General features: G+C 26.6%; 1 protein-coding gene across 5 annotated transcripts in view; it reads right to left on the bottom strand.

The window, feature by feature from the left end:
- Positions 1–17,623, bottom strand: part of LOC102674506 — a 51,375-nt gene that overhangs the window by 16,376 nt on the left and 17,376 nt on the right. For 2 of the 5 annotated variants that reach the window (XM_006624437.2, XM_031514554.1), the window contains exon 2: positions 7,373–7,566. In XM_006624437.2, coding sequence (XP_006624500.2) covers positions 7,373–7,426 — 54 coding nt within the window. In that variant the 5' untranslated portion in view covers positions 7,427–7,566. Of the gene's footprint in view, positions 1–7,372; positions 7,567–7,859; positions 7,904–9,385; positions 9,599–17,623 lie in introns of those variants that run through there. The other 3 variants (XM_031514553.1, XM_031514550.1, XM_031514552.1) reach the window with 3 other exon arrangements.

The following is a 17,623-nucleotide window of genomic DNA, read 5'->3' as shown; positions in this document are numbered from 1 at the left end:
GAAACAATCGTAATTTTAATTTCCAAAAAAAAAAAAAAAAAACAAATATAGATTTTCCATATTTATTTATTTAAAAATAATAAAATATTTTATTTTATTATTTTCATAACATTTGAATGTAAGGCGAATTCCAATTAAAAAATTCTTCGCCATCTTCGATTCACACTATTTAACAATTGTATAATAATAATCAAAGTTACACAATCGATAAATTAGTCAGTTGATAATTGGAGAGACCAGGGGGGATGGATCAAATCGCTTTCATCAAGTGTTAACGCGAACTGACACGAGCCGTCGCTTATGAATATCGATTTCCATTGATGGAATTCTACCAGAAATTCCAAAGTCAACGTGTCGTGTATCAACGCGTAAACAGAGGCGGCAACCGAACGCCTTTTATTCTTCCATCAGGATCGATTTACGCAATACGTGTAGAACAAAATGTTGAGAAATAAAATTTTTATTAATTCTTGGTGTCTAATTGGTATAGGTGGAAAATTTATAATTTATAAAAATATAATATATTTTATAATTACATTATATATATTTTATTATATATAATTATATATATTTTATAATTTATAAATTAATATAATTTACAGGTGGAAAATTTTTTATTATTATAATTATAATTTGAACGAGTTGTGTCAAATTATCGATATTTAATTTTCTTCATTATTATTCGCAAGGAAAAATAGTTAAATGTTAGTAATAGAAGAATGTATATTTTGATGTTTTAAAATTTTTTTTTTTATCAAGAAAAGATCAATTTTTGTTATTCGATGCAATTTGATATTCTCTATAAGATAATATTAACTCAACGCGTGCTTAAAAATTTGTCAAAATTAAAATATCTATCTTTATCAAGTTTTTTAAGCGATACAAAAGATAAAATGAAAAATAAAACATTTTTCGAGATTATCTGTTATTTTTATATTAGTAATTTTTTACATGAAAAAATTGCAGTTTTAATTATGCAATTTTTATTAATGGAAACATTATATTAAAATAAAAGCCTTAATGGATATTTTTTAATGCCATCATTGTGGTATTAATTCCCTCTTACATATCAGCTCTCATAAAATCTCTTCGATTTTCAGGGATTATTTATCTTAACGTTGAAAAACATTTCTTAGTACAGCGGTATGTGATTCAGAATTTACGTGAATAAAAGATCGGAATCATCACCAGATATAATCAACGCGCATCTGGATTCAATTCCGCCAACTTATGCAACACGAAAGAGACAAATATCGAATTTCTTTGTTACATCGAACGCGTTATAATGGGATTAGAGATCCTGCGTCGAAAATAAATAACGAAATTAAAATACGTTCAATGCATTATACAATTTTTCTCAATCATGTTTTTGATTCTGTCCTATGTTAAGAGTAGAGAGCGTATTGAAATATCGGTCAAAATTTATAATCATTTCTTTTTCTCTTTCTTTTTATTAATATTTATAATTTAATAATTTCTTTGGATAAATTTTTGATAGAGAAAGAATTTTATAAAATAATACAGATTTAATCTAATTATTTCGATTTAAAATCTTTTTTTTTTTAAATATATATAATTTTATTGAAAAAAAAAAGAGATAAAATAATATGATTTTTGATTTTTTAAAAAATAATTCTTATTCAAACAATTTTATGATATCGATTTAAAGAAAATATTTTAAAAAATCATAGGAATTTAAACAATTTTGAAAAATAAATATTTTGATGATTTAATTTATTTTTGTTATTTTAGATATGTTTAAATTAGCACATCAAGAATTTTTTAGTGTTTTAGAAAGTAATGTCTAAAACAGTATAATATAAATAATATATGTATTTAAAATACTTTTCTTGAGAGATTTATATCAGAAATTGCTGTTATATTGGAGAATACGAAAAATACAAATATTTATAGAACAAAACATGGATAATAAATTTAAGAAAAATATTTACATTCAAAATATTCACCATCCAATATAATTGAGAAACACTGCTATCGAGAAATCAAAATATAATCACAAATATTCGTGATAAAATCATAAAATCATCCTAAACATTGATTTGATAATAATTTAAAACGCGATAAATTTAAAAAACATTTGCAAATCGATATATTCGAAGGCATTACCTTGAAATGATGAATAAAGTTCAAAGAAGATTCGAATGATTTTCATAATTCAAAACGGTTATCGGCACGGAACGATGCTATTTCCTTTCGAAATATGGCCGATTACGAGACAGAGCCGCGATACGAACGAACCGGTTATATTCTGAAATGGTGAAGATAGCAACACGCAACGCGGATTATCATCTTATCGACATGGATTTGAAAAAGCGGGACAAGCTCGTGCTGGATAATTGGTCTGATTGCCGACGGTCGTAGGTCAATAACATGGGATGCAGAGCAGTCCATTGAATCGCACGCTACTTAGTTTACTGCTTTGCATCGATCGAGAAACGAAAGTTTTTTAAAACAGAACGGGAAAGAATTCGCTCGCGATTGCAATTATTAGAAATTTTCCTTCGTGTAACTCGATAATGTGCATTTGGCAATGACCTTGATGTACAATGAAGTATGCGGTTTATATGACCCGAAACACAATGACATTTGATCTGCTCTTCAAAGAGCGGCGTATCGTTTCAAGGGCACCACTCATTGCTAGTAGAAATTGCGTCTATTTTTGACGCGAGTTACAAGAGGCTTGATCGAAATGGTAATGTATTTTGCTCTTTGATTCACTTGTCTATGGTTTGCTTTTCACAATGCACTGTTTGCTTCGACCATATGTCTAACTAAAAGCCTAATCTAAAAGTCAAACTGAATTTAATCTAACCTTTGCAGAATATTTATTTGTCATTTCATTTCAATGTACAATAATATCTCAATAATAGAAACATATTAGAATCATATATCACGTCTATTAAAAAGAAACGTTTTCTGGAAATTTGCAGCGTCATTATATATTTTTAGTTCACTTACTTCTTAACGAGAGCGAGAAACAATTAGTTTGAATGAGATAAAGAGAAAGTCGAGCCTGGCTAATGTGTAAAAAACTTGGAGACTCATTTGGTCTTGAAACAATTTCAAGAAATTACTGGGAATGATTACTGTGGTTGTTATTTATGGTATTATATTGACCTTCTTAAATATCATATTTTTCATTTTTCATATTTTTGGTGAAATATTTGAAGTTGTACATATTTTTTACTTTGTAAGTAAAGTTGGAAATCTATGAATTTAATAGAGATTTAAAAACAATTTAGATATTTGTCTTAACAACGAAAACACAAAGAAGATAAAAATTGATTTTTTAATTTTCGTATGATTAGAAATATGAAACAAAAGATTTCAATGAAAGAGGGCAGTACTGTATGCGATACAAAAATTATATGTCATAATTATGATTTATTTTTTTCTATTTTTAAGATTTTTTACACTTAAACAACGTAAATTTATATTTCATTTAACATTCCTGTATTGATTATTCATATATGTTAAAACTAATTAAATTTATTATTTTTTCTAGGATTCTTATTTTCCTTTTTTCTTCACGCATCTACTTAACATATAACAACTTTGCTACGAACAATTTTATCGATCGTACTTGTAACCAGGCAAATTGTAGCAGTTATTTATTCTACGTTTTTTTACAAATCAAAGTGCTGCTTTCTTTCAAAAACTTATTTTAAAAATAACGTCAACTTAACGTTCAATTTTCTTGTATTCAATTTAGCAAAGGATATTATCAATTAATAAATATTATTGTAATTATTATATATCGATTTATCGTTTTCATCATTGTTTTTTTCTTTTAATTAAGATATATAAAGTGTTCTACTGATATAATAAAAAGTAGATTTTAAAATAAAAATATGGATAAAAAAATTTTTTTATCTACTGAAAAATTAATAGATCGTTGTATAAAAATCGCACGTGACGCATCGTTCGCACGTCAAGAATGTTAATTTTAGTCGTTACGTTAATATAAAATCCATTAAATCTGGGACATCCGTTGAATCATAGCCGATCGAACACACGCGGTTCTGCTATGTAATCTTTGTGGCACGATAACGACCAGTTTAATGACACCCGACCAGTATCGTGGCTTTGCACGATGGGATTCACTGTTCGAACGTGTGTGAGCAATCACGCGCGACATGTTAATTAATTCCTTCGCACGTGGCCAGTTGAGTCGCGAGAAACGAACGTGTAATGCGAGACCGCGGAGGCGATTGCACTCACGTGACTTCTCGGTCCTCGTTCTAATTTGATTTTGCACGTTATTATAATTAGATTGAAATTTCTACACATATAAGACATAATCAATATCCAAAATTTGTAACAATGTCATTTAACATTTGATTTTAATAGTAAATTTCTAAAATGTGAATTTATTAAATATTATTGTAATGATAATTATTTCAAAATTTTGTAATAAAAAAAATGTAGGAATAGAATTTAATTATGTTGTGTCAATATTTAAAGTATTATTTTTTAGTATTAATAAATTTCTGATTTCTGAATTAATAAAATTTTAAACGCGAAATATATTTTTTAAATGGAATGAAAAAACGATAAATTAAAACAATTATGTTAATTTTAAAAATTTTCCAAAAATATTACCACTCAAATTTTGATTTTTGATATAAAATTTTTAAATTTGTGAAGAAATATACAAGGAAAGTTATGTATTACGATCCAATTGGATTTGAAAATTTTATGGCGGGAAGGTAAACAATTTTAAATTCATCTTAAACAAAACAATATTCTGATATTAATTTTTAGATTTTAAAATTGAATCGTTCGAAAATTTGTGATTTGTTTGACGTAATTTTACCATAACTTTTATTAAACTTTTAAAACTGAGTTAAAACAACTGGTGCATGGTAGCAAACAGTAAAGTAACATGCATGAAACTTTCTAGTTGGCTGAACAACAACATACTACAGAAAATCAGATCAAGTACAACTTTGCAATTACTCCGTCGAAAATAAGCAAAATGAAAAAAGTCTTGGAATCTTTTGAACAACTTTAGCTGTTTCAACTTTTCCGTTATTTAATTGTAAGTTTCTTGTATATAGAGCGTATATATAGATATCCAAAAATTTAATCAATGTATTTCTTCAAGCTAAAATTAAAATTAAAAATATAAAAATTCAAGTTTTGTTTTTTTAATTATCGATAATTAAAACTAGGCAAATTTGTATATATGTACTTACGAATTAGTGCAGTTCCAGAAGTCTAGTTAGCTCATGCCTAGAGACATTTTAGACAACTTTTAATCGTCAAAGCAAAGAATCGCAAATTTTTTATTTTTTTTTATTTTTTATTTTTGACTCATTTTAATTTAAAGAGAAATTTCTTAAATTTTTAAACACTTATAACCAAATAATCTGAAAAATCAGAATTGAGGTAATTGCATAGTAAATTAGTGACGTCCATCTTGAACATTATTGCGAAAACGAAAGATGTACAATTTTAAAAAATATTGGTTTAGTTTTGATAAATCGTTTAGTTATTCATAAATAATAGAGAATTGATAAATTGAACATTTGTGACGTTACAAGAGAACGATTTGACTATTATACAAAGACAAGGCTTATCATTTTTTGACGTCATAGAATTCTCATTAGCAATCTCGCGGAAACGACACATGATATTTATTCTTTATATACTTTTGTCGTGGATATGTACTCGAGAATTATTCATTGAATCTTCCTGGAAGAGAGTAATTTCACACCAATAATAATATAACATAAATTTCTTTTAATCCTTAGGCTCTCGGCCCATCCTTATCTTTCACTGTTATTTATTATAATCATTATTATCAAAGATAAAACGAGAATAGCATTTTGCTTGTTTCGTTATGTATATATAGACAGTTTATAATGAATTATGTCGTTAAGTTTTTTTGGAGAAAATTGAAAAAACAAACTTGTCATTAATAAACAGTTTACAATTTATTTTTGAAATATTTTTTTTTTTTGATAATAAAATTGGATATTAACAATAAATAAATATAAATTATCGAGATTAAACGATATTACTTCGTTTCTTATTCTTATATCGCTCTCATGTTCCGAAACTTTACGATCCTTTCCGAAACTTTACGATCCTGTCCGAATTATTCCGATCTATCCCGAAGTTTAAATTCTTAAACAAGACTATACATTTCTATATTGTATTTCTATACATAATATCAAGAAACTGAAGAATAAATATTTTTATAAAAGTTTCAATACACGTTCGGAATTACAATGATTTCGTTGGAGGAATTTCGATTCATTGTTAAATGATCGATGCAATCAATCGATTAATTAAAATTCCGATAAACATTGTTTAACTCGTATTCAAAAATACTAATTGGAGTGTATAATAAAAGAAGGAAAAAAAAAAGGATAAACTTATTCTCTTTTGTTTAGAAGGAAAAAAATTAAATGGAAACTGGTAATAAATTAACAAGAAATAACATTGTGTCGGAAGACTAAAAAGTCGGCACGACTTTAATCAATGGAAGAGTTTTTTTTTTTAAGAACGTAACGTAAATAATTGGATAAAATGTTGTGTTTCGTAGAAGTTATTGCCAAGAGCAGAAAAAAAAAAAAAAAAAAAAATTACTGGAACTAATGTCAATAGAATTCCAAATAAAATCTTCGATAACGAATGAATTTCTGTTTTATTTATTTTTTTTTATAATATATATAATAAAATCTACAAATCTATATACTTTTACCGATAATAATAAGTATTGGAAAAACAATAGATTATCATTTATTTTTTAACAATAGTAAGTTCTTTTCTTTTGTTCAAACAAATTAAAAATTCTAATCATCGATTAATTCAAGAAATACGCTTTAGGTGTAAATTAAATCAAAGAATGAAGAGTGAAGATTAATTTAAAAAAAAAATGCTATCGCTAAAAAAAATATAACTATCTAAAACATTTACCTGTTTTAACCAGTTCAATAATCAAGATACCAAATAAAAAGTATTGGAGATAATTATATCGAAACATTTTATAGAAATAATATAACATTTGAAAATTTATATGCGATTATATATCATTATACAGTGATAAATATACATATGAAAAATATAAAATTATTATTAATTCGTCAATTCGCAGTTGAATATTCGTTAATTTTTTCGCTTAATTATTAAGCAAACCTTTCGAAAACCTTCCTCGATATATAATAACTATTTCATCAAGTTATTATTACAGTATTAACGTACGTCAAAAACGATAGTTATATAAATTTCACGTTGTAAGAATAATTATTTTCATGTTTCGAATTCTTGAAAGGATCGACGCCACGTGTCGTTATTATGAAAATAACGAAATTGAAAATCGTGTGGAAAATAAAAGACTTACCGATACCCTCTTGCCAAAACCAAGGAAAGACAACTTTCTCCTGGTGTTCTCCATCGTTCACCGGTCGCGGTAGCTGCTGCAGCAGCTATCACCTTAAGGTGTCGTCTTTTTCCTGGGTGCTCGGCCGATCCTGAGTCGGGACGGCGATGTCCACATGTGGAGGAGTCGCTGAGATGGCAGCTCCGTTCTGCTAGCTGTGCAAAAAAACACGTTTTTTCTCAGTTTCATTATTGATTAAAATTTATAATTTTTCATTTTCAAATTAATCGATCGATACTTTTGCTACGTTGCTTTTACAAGTGGAAGGTTCAGAAGTAAATATGGATCAAATCAATGAAAAATAATTAAGATTGTTAATAATTAATTGTTAAAAAATATCAAGTCTAGCGAAAATAGATTTTTAAAAATAGATAAATGGAAATAAATGTAAGTAGTGTTTGGTTAACTTTTGATACGATATAGTTTTAAGTGTTTAATTAATACGTACTTTAAAAACTTGAATTCCAGTTTTAGAAATTAGTAGGGATAATTCTGCAACAGTTAAGAGAACAGAAAGTGCGAAAGTTAATACTATGTTTTTTTATTTGTAAATTTAAATATGAGTATAATTTTAATCCGTCGTTTGTTTTTTGAGTTCCATTCCAACATAATATTTCACACTATCTCTACTTTTGTTTTGATGAAGTTACGTGATTGTTAACTTTCTTTATGTCTTTATATTTCATATGATGATGAATTTTTTTTGAGTTAATATAAACTCGTACAAATATTAAAAAATATTATTTTACATAATGGTATTTCAAATAACAATTTTTGGAATAAATAAATGAAATAAAAAAAAAAAATAAGAAATGTCATACAATATTCCATATTTTTATAATGATCTAAATAAAGTAATACTATTTTAAATTTGTTAAATAATGTTGTTTATTTATGAAAATATTTTTATAGTATTTATAATTATTTAATTATTATTTTAATTTTTTTTAATTTTATCAATGCAATATCAACTAAAAATTTTAATAATAAAATTTCTTTTTAAATATTTAAATCAATTAATTTATTTAAAAAAAATTTCACTTAATAATTAGCTTTTAAACTAATTCAATTATCTATTTCCTTTTATAGCTCTATTTTTTTTTTTTTGAAATGTATGCATGAGTATAAAATTAATAATTCAGGTTTTTTTTCAATTACAATTAAAGAATATCGATAAAGGAATTACTAAATAGCGATAGAAACGAAAACACGCAAAATAACAAGACAATTAAGGAAATAAGAAGGAAAGAAATAGGAACAGTTTCATTGGAATGGATAAATTGCAGACTTCTAGTTAATGCTTTATCTGATGAAAAAGAAGATGAAAATCGATTAAGAATAGATGGAGCAACTGATATTATAAAGAAGAAATGAAAATGTTTAAATTGGATTTCAGAAGGGAATGGAATTCAAAAGATGGAATTAACTTTTTCCTAGAATTTAGAATACACATCAAAGCAAATTATTCTACTTTAAATTCAAATATAAGGTGCAGAAACGCTTGATTTTTCTTTCTTTATTTTTATTTTTTTTTTTCTAAAAAAAAAAAATCTATATCAGAAATTAAAAATTAAAAATTAAAATATTTCGACAAATTTTGTTCTCTAGAATATTTCAAACTCAGATTCGTAATTAATCAACAGCAATGATATATAATAATAATAGCATTATTATTCTAGCTCATAGAAAATGAAATTATTTATTTTGTTTTATATGAAATATTGTATATAGATCAGTAAAATTATATCAAAATTTAAATACAAAACATAATTAAATTATTATTAATTGAATAAAAGTTACCAAAGTTATCATGTAAACTGTTTAGACTTCGAAAGTTTCGAATCACGAAAGTAGCAAAAATTTTCAAGCGTCCTTATCTATAATAAAAAAATAAGAAGACAAACAAAATTCCATCAAAAGAAAATTTTAAAAGGGAAAAAAGCGAGCGTGAAAGACCATACGAGGAATACACACCTTGAAACGAAACAATACGCCCTAGCGCCACGAGGGCGACGTGGTCGGCAATGAAGACAGCGCTGAGGATAGCGATCAGAATCACGAGCGAGCTTGAGAACACTTGTTCGCGAACTAAGGATCGTGGAGATCACTCGACAACTGAACCACTATCAGAGAAGGAGAGGTGACTCGACAACTGTGACCGACCGACTGACTTCGTTCGAGACTACTACCGCTACTATTAACAACGCAACATCCATCCAAAGAGACCGATTCTAATAGTATTACTTGATAAATAACGTCCGGACGATGTGGCGTAACGTTTGCGACGAATAAACAACGAAATAAAACGATATACGTATTTCCCGATCGTTCATGTGACGAATCGTTGGAATATTGCCCAGAAGAAATCTGGATAATTTTTATGCACTTTTTCACGTAAATCTGTCAATAAGTTATTGCTTCTCTCTTTAAAAAAAAAAAAAAAAAATATAACAAATATAAAGTAATGGAGAAAAATTTTTCATTGCTAAAAACGTGTAGTACACATTTTGTACAGTACTGCCCTCTTTAATTAAAATGTTCTAACATTTGGAGATATTCGAGAAATTTCAAATTTAGAATATTTCTCTTAAACAATTGAGTTAATTTTAAATTTCTATATAAAGTTTATATAGATTTTCTAACTTCAAATGAAAGCATGAAAGAAGACACGTAAAGCTTTAAATATTTCAAGGTATCTTGAAAAATTAAAAAAGGTTAGATATTTTATGCTCGGTGAGGACAGAGAATACATACATGTAATATCTCGACAGCAGAGTTATCTCCATCATTTCCTCAAATTGCTTCGGTCTCTAACGAGCCTCTATGTTTTTTCACACTAAGCTAAGAAACAATTGACTGTCAATGTTCGTTGTATTTCACTCATACTGCTCCTTACTTTGGTTAAGGAAGCGAACTAAAAATGCGATAACACTGGCAATCAAATCGCTCGTCTCCTTTTTTATAGATGTACGTATATTCTATATGTGTATATTATAATTGTACACACTATCTACAAACATTTGTCGCAACGTTTGTTTTCAACGAATTTGCGTTCAATTTCTTAACATCATTTTAATGTCGCATTTTTTAATTTATCATCCATATGAAAATGATTCTCAATTATATATTTTTTTTATTTGACAAAACGTGCGAAAATCGCACGGTGATCTGAACGATAAAAATATTTCCAAAATAATTTTTTGCTCTCAAGAATCTTAGAATAGATTAAGAAAATAAAATAATTCAAAAAATCATGATCATACATTTTAAATATATGATAGAAAATTATAATTAAGATACATGTTTTAACAATATAAATATATATATATATATAGTATAAAAACCAATTTTCGTTAATCTAACCTAACTTTTCACTAATACTTTAAAAAATTACGATACCTATATATATTTTTTGTGCAAATATTTAATTCTTCTTTTTTATGATTTATAATATGAGACTTGTAAATGTAACAATTACTTAATATTTTTATGCAATTAATGATTTAAATTGAAAAGCACAAATGGGAACGAAAATAACGTTACAATCAAAAAAATATATTCAATAAAGGATATATATATATATATATATATATATTTCAATTAGAACAAAAGTTATACAAGATTAATTATTGATCGACTTACACATATAATATTTATTTTTCGCATTTGCACTAAGATGTTTTAAATGCTTCGGAATGGTGTAACGAAATAAAAAAGGAAAAAGAAAAAGAGAAGTTCAATCGCATTGAAGAATGTTGTTCGTTCTTCCATCGATAATTTAAGGATCGTAGATAGAATTGAAATACAAGGATCAGTGTTCGCTCATCTCTAATTACACGATGGAATCCAATGGAGTTACGTAACAAAATACCTATCGTTTTTCTATTCGATTATCCATGCCACGATATCTGGCCCACGATATTTAGTCGCGCCTTGAAACCGTATTCTCGGCATATTTTTCCGTTAAGAACGATATCTTCTAATAATAAATTTAACGAATAATAAACAAAATTGAAATTAATAACGATTCTATCGTGATCATATCAATCACGATCAAACTTTTTCTTTATGCTAATTATTCACAATTCTTCTTTAACGAAGTATGGACCGCGGAATGTTATGGTTGGGTCAAAGATAACCCACACTTCGATAAATCCTTAAAAACTTAATTTTCTCTTTGTTATACCGGATTTTCTCGATGGTATCTCGTCAAATATAATTTTATAATTTTACTCCTTACAATTTAATTGAAAAATGTCAAAAGCAGAGTTATTTTAATGATATTATAAATTCTTATTTATACAATTATATATTATAGAAATAAAATATATTCTTCCAATAATAGTAATTTCTAATAAGATACATCTTTTTATATTATATTATATTTATTTGGTATCTCAAGTTTTATGTCCTCCCCCTCCCTCCTTCCCTGGGCAATTATCTTCACACTTTAAGAAGATTTTAACAAAAATGTTAATTAATTAACTTCATGTAAAAAATGTCAATTAAAAGTAATCGATAGATATACATGTAAAAGGGAGATAAATATATGAAGTTATCAAATAAGAAATCTATATATACGTATACATTGTGTATATAGATTGTGCAATAAAAATTGCAATGACTAATTTTCGAAAGCAAATAAGCTTTCTCAGTTTCGCAAAATATCACTTCGAGATAAGGATTTAATTATCTTACATTTTAAAATATTTTATCAACGAACCAGAATATTTCCACGAATTTCAATTGCTTTCCTCTATCATAAGATATGCGACGTAACGAGGAAAAAATGCAATACACTTCCTTACACTGTTTGATCGATTACGACGCTCCGTGATTTACGACATTCTTTTAACGAATCGCTGATTCCAACGCTTCTTCGCCCTATTCCTAATCCGCGCTGTCCATCATTCGAGGACAAGATAAATCTGTTGACAAGCAATAAAATCACTAAATCCAGGGAACGGCCTCCACCGGTTTTCTCGAACGGGAAGGAGCATTTTTTCTCTTTTTGCTCGGGTGATTTTTCGTTGCAGTCGCCCCGCCGCGCTTAAAACGTTTCTCCGAGAGAAGAGAAATGGCTAATCGTTCAGGAAGCAGAGATAGAGGCGTCGATCTTCTCGCTTCTCGATGGTTGAATGGCGAAGGAAAGCTTGAAAAACGAGTTTCATTCACAATGCCTAACCCGAAAGTGTTATTACACGTTGGAGAGAACGACTCTTCCCTACCGAGATAAGAAAAATTGCGGAATTCGAGAAAAAAAGAGGAAAAAAAAAAAAACAAAATTCTTCGTGAAAGTTCTATCGTGGATTATTTACAGTAAATAATATTAATATATATAATAAATATAATAAATATATAATATATAATATAATAATATAAAATATATAATATAATAATATAAAATATATAATATATATTAATATATATAATATATAATAAATAATATTAATATAATAATAATAAAATTTTATAATTGTAAAAACGAATGTACAATATAATGGTGAAAGATTCTTCTTTAAACTGAATGTTAAGCAACATAATCCGATCCGAGGTCAAATATGAGATAATACTAATGCAATAGGAGAAGATATTTTTGTTCGATGAAACTTTTACCAATATATTTGTGAGATTTTTCTAATTAAAACGAGACCATATATACAATTTAATTTGAATTATATTTAATTATAATTAATTAATAATGGGTAAAAAGAAAAATTATTAACTAAAATTGTATTTATATATTCGTTAAATATGCAAATAATTTAAATTGCATAATGGTTTGGTCTTATTTTAATCAGAGAAATTTCACAAAATAAGTTGGTAAAAATTTTATTTAAGTAACATAATAATAAAAAAATTTGACCGTTGCATCAGCCTATTTTACTAATACGCTTTTTTTTCCAGCAGTTCAAGTTTCTCTTTCTTTTTCACTCGCTTCGTCCTTTTCTATATTCGACAAAAAATGTAAACTACGAGCTCAGGTCAATGCCGAATCTTCCACAATGTAAACTAAAGATTCCTATTTAATATATCCAAACAAAATATTTTGTTTTACAAAATATCGAAACGTGTTTTATTTCGTATGATTAATAATCGTGCTATTAATAATAGATTAATAATTTTAAATAATATTTTATTCGAGTTAATCCTCTCAAATAAATGATTCAAACAAATGATATCATAATAAAAGATTAATAAAATATTATCTATTAATGATGTAAAATTATTTGATATTTTATTCGTGGAAGATAACTTAATATTATTTGATAAGAAGATAATTTCGAAGGCGTGAAACAACTCTATTTGTGCATACATCTTTTGTCAAACCATCTGTTGCAGTGTTACGAGCAATTACATTTTCTTTTTCTTATCTACCAGTTTATTGTTCTAATGATAATACACGATTTTCACTCGAGTGAGGTCGTTCCAACTTCTTGATGATGCGCGTTGTTATCGTTTTTTTTTAATTCTATTATTAACATTACATCGAAACTATGTATGCACTCGAAGGTCACCATACACGTTTTCTATTCTATTATAATCTTCTTTATACGCAAAAAAAAAATTATCTTCTAATTCATTTTGAAATACAAATACAATCCTCTCGTGATGAAATGAAAAAAAAAAAAAAAAAAATTAATTCTAGATGTTAGGGGGAGATCTCTAGGGATATATAATAACCAATTAATTATGTAATGACATACCACAATGCTCGATTGTTAATTGAATTGTGACACTACTTCGTAAAACAATACTAATGAAAGGATAAAAATTTTTTTTTTTTTTCATTATTTATTAATGAAAATCTTATATAAGAATTGGCAATTCTTATGAAATTCAGAATCGTGGTTCCGATTTCGTATATCATTCGGTCAATTTCTTATTTTCGGTGTCCATCATCAATGTATTAAACAGCCAAGTCAGGTATAACCTTCCATTTTAAAGAGAGATGTAATTCGCACGGAAAACTTGATATGCAAATGAATTCGAACCTCGAGTCAATAATAAATTACGAGAAGGTATCATCGTGTAGGAAATATTAAAGAAAGGAAGCTTGTTAAACCTCATTTACTTGCCTTCGAAATACATCGAACACCATGTAATAATGTTGTTTATCCTCCCTTCCAGCCTCTCTTGGCAATATAAAGGACAAGCCAGACTTTCTCTGACCTTCTGCAACTCTTATGTAATAAGAGTTTAACGATATTCATTCCTTGAACTTCGATTCGTATTTTAATCAGTTCTTGAATTAATTCTGCATAATGCAGTATTTATGATTTAATATATAATGCAATAATATATTTTTCAATTGGCTAATATAATATAATAAGTTCTCAATTTTTCGCAAATGAGCTCTATCATTGAAACTAAAATTCAAGAAAACCTAATAGTACAACAAAAAGAAAAGTTAAGGTTATTATGATTATCGATAGAGATCGATAATATCGTTGAGATGAAAATAATTTGAATTCCAATTTTTTCTTATTCAAAGTTATTATAAGTTATCTCTAATAATAATATTTAATATAGCAGAGAATTTTTCGATATATTCGAAATAAAATATTATCAATATATCGAAAACAGAAATAAGAAGTGATTGAAATAATGCAGTTTTTAAAAAAAAAAATATTTTAAATAAAATTTTAGAATTTTCTTATAGAAACATTTCTCTGCGATTGTATGTAAGCTTCGCATTATTAATTTCGCGTTATTTGAATATTTTAAACCGTGGTAGACCGTAAAACGAGAGAATGTGCACGAAACATGTCTATGACTATCACTATATAATACGGATTTACTTATTCATCGAACATTACTGGGTCATATTCATTCGTGTACAGAAACATTTTAAGAATTATTATCCTTCTATTTTCGATTGTTTTCCTTCTTTCAAATTAAATTTACGTTTGTTTCTAATTCTTTATCCATTTTAAATAATATTAAAATTTCTTTTAAAGTATTTTATGCAATATAGTAGTATAAAAATATTGTAGAGGGCGTTAACATATTCATAGCTCGATTATTCGTTGACGATAAATATCGACAACTCGACATATCGATAATATCATTGAAAAATATCGAAATGAAAATTTTTATTTCTTCTTATTCAAAATTATTATTAATGATGTTATTAAATATCGTTAACATATAGAATAAAAATAAATGAAATATAATTTTTAATACTAAAAGTAACATTTTTATTTAATAATAACTTTAAATAAAAAAAAAACTCTCGTCATTTTTATCCATTAATATGGCAAAAACTGTCAATAAGATCGATGTATATTAAAAACTTTACTCTGAAAGGTCGATTCTAGAGGTCAAAACAAAACACAAAAGTTGGTCACATCGAGATGTCGTTTGAGGCTTATTTTATTAAATTACAAACTATTTAAGGGTAAATTATCATGTTAGATAAAATGAGACAGAAATAAAGTGATGACATAAAACAGAGTTATTTTATAAATAAGAGTTGTTAATTTAACAAACAAGCATCAACAGACATTTTTGTACATCATCTTTTATGTATTTTTAACGTTTAGAATCGATCGATCCTCCAAATATGCCTCACGTATATGCATATTAACACTTCGTATAATAATTCTTCTCTCAACATTTGTCACAGTTATCTTTTACCCGGATTTATTTTTAATACAAACTTCTAATTGCACTATTCTAATTGTGACAAAAATTCGACACGCAATCTTTTCATTATCAGGAGGAACAAATAATTTCGGTAAATACGTATGTGATTCATCGCGTCGTCGCTGAGAGAATTCAAGTTTAACACACCCACACGATTCACCGTTGCGCTATTGATTCACTTGATCTGGTAGTTTGCTCTCCAAACAGAGCAAGACAAATATCTCGACACGCGTTGTTACATACTTGTTACATAGTAAGTAACACTTTTTTCTTAGTTTTGAATTGGAAAAATTGTCAGAGACGTTCGAAAACTTTGAACATTTTGAGATCGAAATTTTTTTTGCTATTTTTATAATTTAAAAATTTTTATATAATTTTCGGAAAGTTTCGTTTTTATTTTCGTGATTCAAAAATTCTGATGAAACTTCAAAAACTCGAATTCACCATAAAGTTTTCGTTATTTTTGGGATTAAAAATTCTCAAAATAATAAATAAAAAATATAATTCATAAATTTACAATTTAAAAGAATATGAATTTGTGTTTATTTAACCAACTTTAATAATATTCTAATTCATTTTGAATTTATATTCAATTTCATTTTGAGTATAATTTCCATTATAGTTTATACAATTATAAATCTAATTTTGAGGAGGCATAAAAATTTAAACTCGTTAAGATTTTAATTTTCGACAAAATGTGATGTATTTCAGAAAAAGACAAAAAAAAAAAAATCTTAGATTTTAAATAGTCTAAAAATCTAAAAATCGAATTTATACACACATTTCTAGAAATAATGTAAATATTAGATGATACGAATTAATTCGTTAAACTAACTCAACTAAAATTCTGATTTAAATATTTGACGAGGCATGAAAAGAATATATTATAAAATTGCTTCAGTTTGATCAGACTATCAATGCAGATTGTTATCAGCATCAACTGATTTGCATGTATGATATAATTCAGGAATGTGATAAGTCTTCCAGACATCAAAATTTGCAAAAGATGACTTGTTTACTTAACTTACTCTGCTAACGTGACTTTATTTGACTATCATTTATTTAAATCGTTTAATATCACTTGACAAATACACATTTTCAAATATTGAAAGAGGTGAAAAAAGCAAGGATGACTTCACTATATCAAAATCGTCAATTTATTTTTATCAGAAAAATTTGATTGGTTTAAAAAGAAAAAAAAAAATTACTGAAAGTAATGACTTATTAAAAAAAATTAAAAGTTATCTTTTTGTAAATAAATTGTAAATTTAACTCAAAAAAACATGCAAAATAATATTTACACATAATATGTTATCAATAAGTAATTAAAAATTTTCTCCTGTATATAATAATTTCTTTACTTTTGATATAAATATTTTCTGTTCATAAAAATAATTGCATTTAAACTTTTAAAATGATTTCGGCAGAGAAGATTTCTGTTCTTATGTTTATGGAAAATTTTTACGTGACTCAGACGAATATGGACAAACCCGTTTCTTCGTCGCGAAAAAAAAGATGGGGAACACGAACCATAAAGGAGAGAAGAAAGAGGGAGAGGGAGAA

The sequence above is a fragment of the Apis dorsata genome, unplaced genomic scaffold, assembly GCF_000469605.1.
Source record: "Apis dorsata unplaced genomic scaffold, Apis dorsata 1.3 scaffold_1057, whole genome shotgun sequence".
In the NCBI taxonomy this organism is placed as follows: domain Eukaryota; kingdom Metazoa; phylum Arthropoda; class Insecta; order Hymenoptera; family Apidae; genus Apis; species Apis dorsata.
Note: the sequence above shows the minus strand (reverse complement) of the source record. Positions and strands in the feature narration are given on the sequence as shown.